Source organism: Orcinus orca, chromosome 2 (genome assembly GCF_937001465.1).
Source record: "Orcinus orca chromosome 2, mOrcOrc1.1, whole genome shotgun sequence".
NCBI lineage: Eukaryota > Metazoa > Chordata > Mammalia > Artiodactyla > Delphinidae > Orcinus > Orcinus orca.
In genome coordinates, this window is record NC_064560.1 from 57,425,882 (window position 1) to 57,434,578 (window position 8,697).

At 40.5% G+C, this 8,697-nt stretch overlaps 1 protein-coding gene across 2 annotated transcripts in view; it reads right to left on the reverse strand.

Annotated features, from left to right (window-relative positions):
* Positions 1–8,697, reverse strand: part of MTHFS (methenyltetrahydrofolate synthetase) — a 55,127-nt gene that overhangs the window by 44,815 nt on the left and 1,615 nt on the right. For both annotated transcript variants that reach the window (XM_004278337.4, XM_033402984.2), the window contains exon 2: positions 2,134–2,395. In XM_004278337.4, coding sequence (XP_004278385.1) covers positions 2,134–2,395 — 262 coding nt within the window. The remainder of the gene's footprint in view (positions 1–2,133; positions 2,396–8,697) is intronic.

The following is an 8,697-nucleotide window of genomic DNA, read 5'->3' on the forward strand; positions in this document are numbered from 1 at the left end:
GGAGATGTTAATATGGTCAACCAGAATTAGGAAAGTGCCCTGGGCTCCACCCATAAGCCCGTGAGTCTGGAGAAGTAGCTGATGAAGTGTGAGCAATGCCAGAGCCTACAATTCCTATCTTTCCTTATCTATAAGCCTGGGCTACCTCCCAAGATACACTACATTCCCTTATGTTTCATTGTCTTAAAATTTTTATAATGTTGGCATTCATCTGGTCTAGGAGGTAGATCTGAGTGTACTTTTGGTGTCTAAACATCTAGCAAAGCACAGGACTCTATAATATAGGAGAAAAAGTAGCAAAGTAAATAATCCCCCTACTACCATGAGACCTTGACTCTGTCCCTTCCCACGCTGTCATACTGATTTTACAGGTTATGTTGTAAAAATGAAAAGGAACAGAAATTGAGAGAAGATTGCATAAAGCTTCACTGGGATTTCTTTGCAACTGTTTAAGTCTTAATCAAAAATACATACCTCTACGACAGGTTTGAGGCATTGTAGTACAAAATAGTACCTTAGCTTGTTTTGCTTCCAGCTCTTCGACTGCTTGATAATGATTAAATCTCCCAAGTGGCTGTTGGCCAGGGAATAGCATGTATAAAGGTCCAGCAGTAGAAAAAGCAAAATGGGGTCGGCCTAATTTGAAAAGATACACACACTCCAGCGTTCACAGAAGCTAAGTGCAATAGCCAAGACATAGAAACAACCCAAGGGCCCATCGACACGTGACTGGTTTAAGAAGATGTGGTGTACGTGTGTGTACACACACACACACACACAATGGAATACTACTTGGCCATAAAAAAGAATGAAACATTGCTATTTGTGGCAACATGGATGGATATAATATCAAATATTATACGATGTCACTTGTATGTGGAATCTAAAAAAATAATACAAATGAATCTATATACAAAACAGAAACAGACTCAGACATAGAAAACAAACTTACGGTTACCAAGGCGGATAAATTAGGAGTATGGGATTAACAGACACAAATTACAATGTATAAAATAGATAAGCAACGAGGATTTACTGTACAGCACAGGGAACTATATTTAATATCTTATAATAACCTATAATGGAAAATATACATATATATATGACTGAATCATTTTGCTATACACTTGAAGTTAACACAATATTGTCAATCAACTATATTTCAATTTTTTAAAAATGGGGTTGGGAAACTGGGAGAGATTCAGAGTGGCTGAAACTCAGACTATAAAGTGAGGGAGTAGAAAGATGTAAAAATGGAAAGAATAGCAAGGCCAAATCAGGAAAAGCCTTGTTAAGGAATGTTTGATTCAAACTAAGGGCAGCAGAAAGTCACTGAAAGACTTTAAACAGGGGAGAGAAATGGTCAGCTTTGCATTTCAGAAATCTTGTTTCAATTACTACATAGATAATAGATTGAGAGGGAGGAGAGGAAGAAGAGTTAGGAGGCTGTTATAATAACCCAAGCAAGGGAAGATGGTGGCTTAGACTGCAGTGGTAGCAGTGGGATTAGAGAGGAGTGGACAGGTTCAATAAATAACTCAGTAAGTAAAATCACCAGGGCTCAGCAATGGGCACACATGGAACATGAGGGAAAGAGAAGAGTCAAGGATGATCTTGAGATTTCTGGCATGGCGAATTGGGTGGTGATGGTACTATACACTAAGAGAACCACAGGATAGTAGGCATGAGGCAATATGATTCAGTTTGGAACATGTTGTGTTGGAGATGACCACATGATACCCAAGTAGTTGACAGGTCCGAGCTGGAGATATAAATGCTTATAGCATTAATAATAAGGTACTCATTACCATACAGACCATAACTGAAACCATGGGAAATGCAATATTATTCAGGGAAAATGTATAATCCAACCCACAAGGTCAGGGCAGGAGTCTGAAAAGGCAACAATACCTTAATACCTTACTATTACAGTTGACACTTCACAGTTTACAGAGGGCATCGCACCCTGAACTAGGTTAGGTCGGTGTCTTGGAATATAAGTGAAATACAAATTCATCCCTGTAGGAAAAGTGACCCCCATAGACCCAACCGTAACAAGCGGATCAGAGGTCTAACAACCCATCACAGCCTGAGAGCATCCTAAGGTGCGGATTCTAATACCATAACACTCACCTGTGGACAAGGCCTCCTCCCGAACCTCGACCTCACTGGGCTGATGAATATTCCAGGATGTTTTGGGAAGTGAAGAGATTTCCTCAGGCGATGCTAATTTCACCATATCCATGTGATTGCTCTGGAACTGGTACCGTGGGATAAAGCAGGTTTTGCCTTGTTGGAAAATGTCCTTGATGATCTCTTCTGTCTCAATTTCATCTTGCATGCTCAGAAAGATGGAGATTCTTTTGGACTTTTGATATTGACTATGGGTAAACACCTAAATGGGAAATGATGGCGGTTATAATTTCCAAGGTTATACTTTTAAAAAGTAGTGGCTCCCCTTAACAGTTTTAATGCTTTCTCCCTTTTCTCTCAGCCTTCTCCAACCTCTTTATCCAAAAACAAACAAAAACATCAGACTAGTATATAATAGGTCAAATAATACGCATCCTGAAGCCTGACTTGAACTTCTGGACCCAACACTTACTTCTCTGATCCCTTTACACTTCTCTGGCACACTTACTCTGGCAGTGTGACAATTCATTAAAAAGTCACTGTGAGGGGCTTCCCTGGTGGCGCAGTGGTTGAGAGTCCGCCTGCCGATGCAGGGGACACGGGTTCGTGCCCCGGTCCGGGAAGATCCCACATGCCGCGGAGCGGCTGGGCCCGTGAGCCATGGCCGCTGAGCCTGCGCGTCCAGAGCCTGTGCTCCGCAAAGGGAGAGGCCACAGCAGCAAGAGGCCCGCGTACAGCAAAAAAAAAAAAAAAAGTCACTGTGAGGCCCTGCTGTCTACATCAGGAATTCCAAGCTTGAACCCCATCTACCCGTTCTAGCAGACTTCAATCCTGTCACCCACTTCCCCGAGAGTCTCTTCTTTGTTTTAACTCTGAAGCTCTCACAAGCTTCTTTACTCCCTGGATGGTCAGGCTTCTCTCCTGCCAAATTCTACCCATTTAAGCCCAACTCAAGGCCTAACTTTTCCTGACTCCTAGAGAACCCTTACTATGTTTAGAGTCACTATACAACCTAACAATTATGTGTTGTCATAATTTGATTATTAATTGTTTGGTGTGCCCTAAATGTAGCATCCTGGTCAGTCTGTAAACTCCCCGTGGCGGACAACATGCCATACAGTTCTCTTAGCTCTACCCACCTCCATCCCATCTGCTATAAGCTCTTCTGTTCAAATGAATGTTAAAATGTTCACAAAGACGGAAGGTAGGGGGATCCTGGAGAGGCAAAGGCCCTCTAAGAGCAAGTGCCATGTTGTAAAGAAGGTGCACCTGGGGGAAAGCATCCCTTTGTTCTCAGTTTAATTAATTAATTAATTAATTTTTTGGTCGTGCTGGTGTGCGTGATCTTAGTTCCCCGCCTAGGGATTGGACCCGTGACCCCTGCAGTGGAAGCACGGAGTCTTAACCACTGGACCGCCAGGGAAAGTACTCCCTTTGTACTCAGGTTAATCATTCATGAGGCAGAAGAAACGGGCTGAGCTTTGCTCACATTAGAAATTTTAATAATCTCAGAACTTCCCCAGTCTCAGAAGTTAGCTCTTTTTATTTTCTTCCTTTTCTGTTCTTCCCCGTTCTCCGAGCTAAGAAGGAAAAGTTACTGCAGAAGTGACTTATAGGGCTTTCCTGGTGGTGCAGTGGTTAAGAATCCACCTGCCAATGCAGGGGACACGGGTTCGAGCCCTGGTCCGGGAAGATCCCACATGCCACAGAGCAACTAAGCCTGTGCACCACAACTACTGAGCCTACGCTCTAGAGCCCGCGAGCCACAACAACTGAGCCCATGTGCCACAACTACTGAAGCCCGTGTGCCTAGAGCCTGTGCTCCGCAATAAGAGAAGCCACCACAATGAGAAGCTGACGCACCACAACAAAGAGTAGCCCCAGCTCGCCACAACTAGAGAAAGCCCGCATGCAGCAACGAAGACCCAACGCAGCCAAAAATAAATAAATAAATATTTTTTTAAGTGACATAAATACGAGTGCCAGAAAGACACAGGCACAGAAAGTCAAGTTATTCCTAATAAAAAGGGACACAGAAGTTAAGTAAATAGAGCACACCAAACCAGTGCTAATGAAGGAAGTTAACTCTACCTTTCTGAGCAGTTATATAGCTATTATCAGGCCTAAAGTGGGCAAAGCAAATGGAACTGTGAAACCCAGACGTTGGGCAGATCTGAGGCTTTTGGCACCCAAGTACTTTCTGGGAAAGTTAAATGTCTATCTTGTTCTGTTTAAAGCAGAACACAGTAAATCAGAAGCTGAATAAGCAGTAATAAACATCAGTTAAAATTCAGTGTGAGACTATGTATACACACTTATCTTTCTTTCTTCCTCAAATCTCACTTATATGACAGTAAAAAAGCACACAAAAAAGAAAGCCATGATAGCCCTGATAACAAGAGGATAGAGATTTGACTACTTTCTGCAAGACAGAGTGGATGAGACAGTATTTACAGACAAAAGAGTAGCAGATCACAACACTTGGGGAACATGGGTGTAGGTCAGACAGAATCCATTCTTCCCATGGAATTCCAAAGTGACTAAAAAAGCAAAGGAAATCCCCATTAGCTATCACACCTTCCTTCATAAATATGTACAGACAGTAATGGTTCATCAAACATTTTAGAAAGCCAAAACACAAATTAGAAGGATTTTTTAAAAGGGGAATTGATACAGCCACTATGGAGAACAGTACCTTAAAAAACTAAAAATAGAACTACTATATGATCCAGCAGTCCCACTCCTGAGCATATACCCAGAGAAAACCATAATTCAAAAAGACACATGCACCCCAATGTTCATTGTAGCACTATTTACAAGAGCCAGGACATGGAAGCAACCTAAATGTCCATCAACAGAGGAATGGATAAAGAAAATGTGGTACATATATACAATGGAATATTACTCAACCGTAAAAAGGAACGAAATTGTGCCATTTGCAGAGACGTGGATGGACCTAGAGACTATCATACAAAGTAAGGCAAAAAGAGAAAAACAAATTAATGCATATATGTGGAATCTATAAAAATGGTACAGATGAACTTATCTGCAAAGCAGAAACAGAGACACAGATGTAGAGAACAAACATATGGATACCAAGGGGGAAAGGGGGAGGGGGTGGGAGGAATTGGGAGATTGGGGTTGACATATATACACTACTATGTATGCAACAGATAACTAAGGAGAACCTACTATATAGCACAGGGAACTTTACTCAGTGCTCTGTGGTGACCTAAATGGGAAGGAAATCCAAAAAAGAGGATATATGTATAAGCATGGCTGATTCACTTTGCTGTACAGCAGAAACTGACACAGCAGTGTAAAGCAACTATACTCCAATAAAAATAAATAAATAAATAAATGAAAATAAAAGAGGAGGTGGGTGGAGTGATCCAGCAGGAAAGTGAGATCATTATAATTCAGAGAACATGGATTTTTAAAAATTCTAATTAGTTTTCTCAGACAAGTTCAAGAAGATAGATGCATCTATAAAACAACAACAGGCTGCTTTGGAAAGAAAGCAATCGGAGAATTAAAAAATACCTGGAAATTAAAATTAACATTACCAAAATTAAAACAATTCAGGAGAAAGCCTCAAGTAGGGGAAAAAGACAAAGACGTGGGGAAAATAAGAAAAAATATTAAGAGACATAGAAGATCAATCTAGGATTTTTACTATTTGATTAACAGGAATTGCAGAAAGGAAAAGAAGTAATCAAAGACATAATAGGTAAAGATACCAGTCTTCAGATTGAATGGAGGTCATGGATGCTGAGCAGAACAAGTAAAAATAATTTTAAACTTGAAATTCAAACTCTCAATCAGGTAAAAACATTTCCTAATGTATAAAGTATTAAAGAGTTTACCCTCATAGATATTTTCTCCCCAAAAGTTACTTGAGAATACAATCTAATAAGATAACAACAACAACAAAAGGGGCTTCCCTGGTGGCTCAGTGGTTAAGAATCTGCCTGCCAATGCAGGGGACACAGGTTCGAGCCCTGGTCCGGGAAAATCCCACATGCCGCAGAGCAACTAAGCTCATGCGCACAACTACTGAGCCTGTGCTCTAAAGCTCGCGAGCCACAACTACTGAAGCCCACGCGCCTAGAGCCCGTGCTCTGAAACAAGAGAAGCCCCCACAATGAGAAGCCCACGCACCCCAACAAAGAGTAGCCCCCGCTCACCACAACTAGATAAAGCCTGCACACAGCAACGAAGATCCAACGCAGCCAAAAATAAAGAAAGAAAATAAAGAAAAAGAAGAAGGAAGGAAGAGGTCTAAGAGAGAAGATACTGGATTCAAAAAACAGCCCTAACTTAAAAGCAGAGAAAGAGGAACCCCAGGGCAATGGCTATAGCACAGACTCAAAGTCAACCAGACCAGAGGGAGCAGTGGACTAGAGTGCTTTCAAGAAGAAAGTGGATTTATTTTAACAAACAAAATGAAAAAGAATCTATTGATAAGGCATATTCTTATTTTGCCAAAAAGGAAAAACAAAGGCAATCGGAAACTTGAACAGAGAGCTAAATTATAAATTTATACACCAGATAGGAAAATTAAGAATGCCATAATTTCGAGCAATTATAAAGCATAAGAAAAAAGAAAGTATTTGATATTAACACTTGAAATATTCCCCTCCTAGCCACACACGTCTAGTGACATTGAATTGTATATCCTTTTCTTACACATTCAATGATACAATTTGGTTCTGTAGTGAACACTATATATATAACCACAATACTGTAAATACTATTTACTTGAATTTCAAGTTTGGAAATCGGGCACAGAAAATGCTCAGTAGACTCATTACAGTTACAGAACAGAGCACAAATATTATAAAAACTTGGCAATGTAAATATAACGATAAAGGTGTCACAAATTGGCAGATAGAATGGAAAACAAAATGAGTACTTGGCACTAATTTCCTCAACTTATTTGTTGAGGAGTCAAGATATGGCATAAAGTATAATTTCTTTACCATACATTACTTTTCTGATAAACTTGTAAATTATTAAAAAAGTGCTGTGTCAATAAGAATAAATTTGCCTTTTTTTAAATTATTGGGAGAAAGGCATCATTTAATACCTTTACTGTATTGAACATGCACTATGGCAAAACATTGTTCTAGTCCCAGTATGTTGATATTTTGTGCCTTGATCCATTGGTTGGTCATGAAGTCAACAGTGGGTTACAATCAGCAAATGAAATAGAAAATATTAAAGTTCATTGTATATAGTAAGAGTTGTCAAACACCTGGTTGTGAAACAGATTTCTTATATGAGTACATTTATTTGTATGGAGTAAAATGTGTTTATTACTGGGAGTCATGGGTCTGCTTTTGAATTTTTCTCTCTCTTATGCCAGCTCTCAGTTGTCAATCTACTGGTATCAGTGGTTCTGTCTCTATATGGCTACTATTCCCACCTGGAGTTTTTTTTAATTCTGATCTACTATAGACAAACCAAACTGAACTCACCTTTATTGTCCCTATGCCCCTCCAAAATCTGCTCCAACTCTTACCTTCCTTGTGCCTAGTAATGTTCAAAACCCTTTATCCGCAGCTCTAAAGTTTGGAATCATAGGTGGCTCCCCTTTTCCAGTACTCTCTCATCTCCATCCAGTTAATTGCCAAGTCCCGCTGATTCTCACTACATAGTCTCCCATTCACCTGCTTTTTCCCCTCACCTTCACTGCCCATGCCCTCGTTTACATCTTTATTACCTCTCACCCAAATTATCACAACAGCCCCTTACTGGTCTCCATGTATTTTTTTCTCATTCTTCCACCCCCAACCCATTTTCCAAAAATGCTGCCAATATTCTCTTCCTAAACGATATATCAAAAATATGTGAAGCACTCAATGCATCCCTTAACACACTGCTTTAACCTTCACAAGAGGTCTTCAAGGATGACATTATCCTTTTACAGATAAGGAACCAGAGGCTCAGAAAGATTAGAGGACTTGTCCAAGGCCATATGCAGCTAAAACACAGTGGAGCCAGATTAAATCCAGAGCTAAAGAGTTCCAAAACCCATGTTAAATTGTCTTTCCTTCTCTTGCCAAAATATTCCTGCACATGTTCACCCACCCTATCTTCCCTTCACCTGACAAAATTCATCTTGTACTACAAAATATTTCTCAAACTTCTCCCTACAGAGAGAAAGCCTTCTGATCCCCCTCCCCTAAGCTAGGTTTCTACAGCTTTGGTGTTTACCTTTACCCTATACCTCAAAGCACTGCAATTCTTGATTCACATGTCTGTTTCCTCTTGAAGACTCTCTGCTCCTTCAGAGTAACAATCCTACCCTAATATTTATTTATTTGGCTGCGCTGGGTCTTTAGTTGCAGCATGTGGGATCTTTTAGTTGCGGCATACAGGCTCTTAGTTGCAGCATGCAGGATCTAGTTCCCTGACCAGTGATCGAACCCGGGCCCCCTGCATGGGGAGCGCAGATTCTTAACCACTGGACCACGAGGGAAGTCCAATAAGCCTATCTTTTTCATTCCTACAACCCACTACATAGCAAAGTATGGCCCACAGTATGAGTTCAATATATGT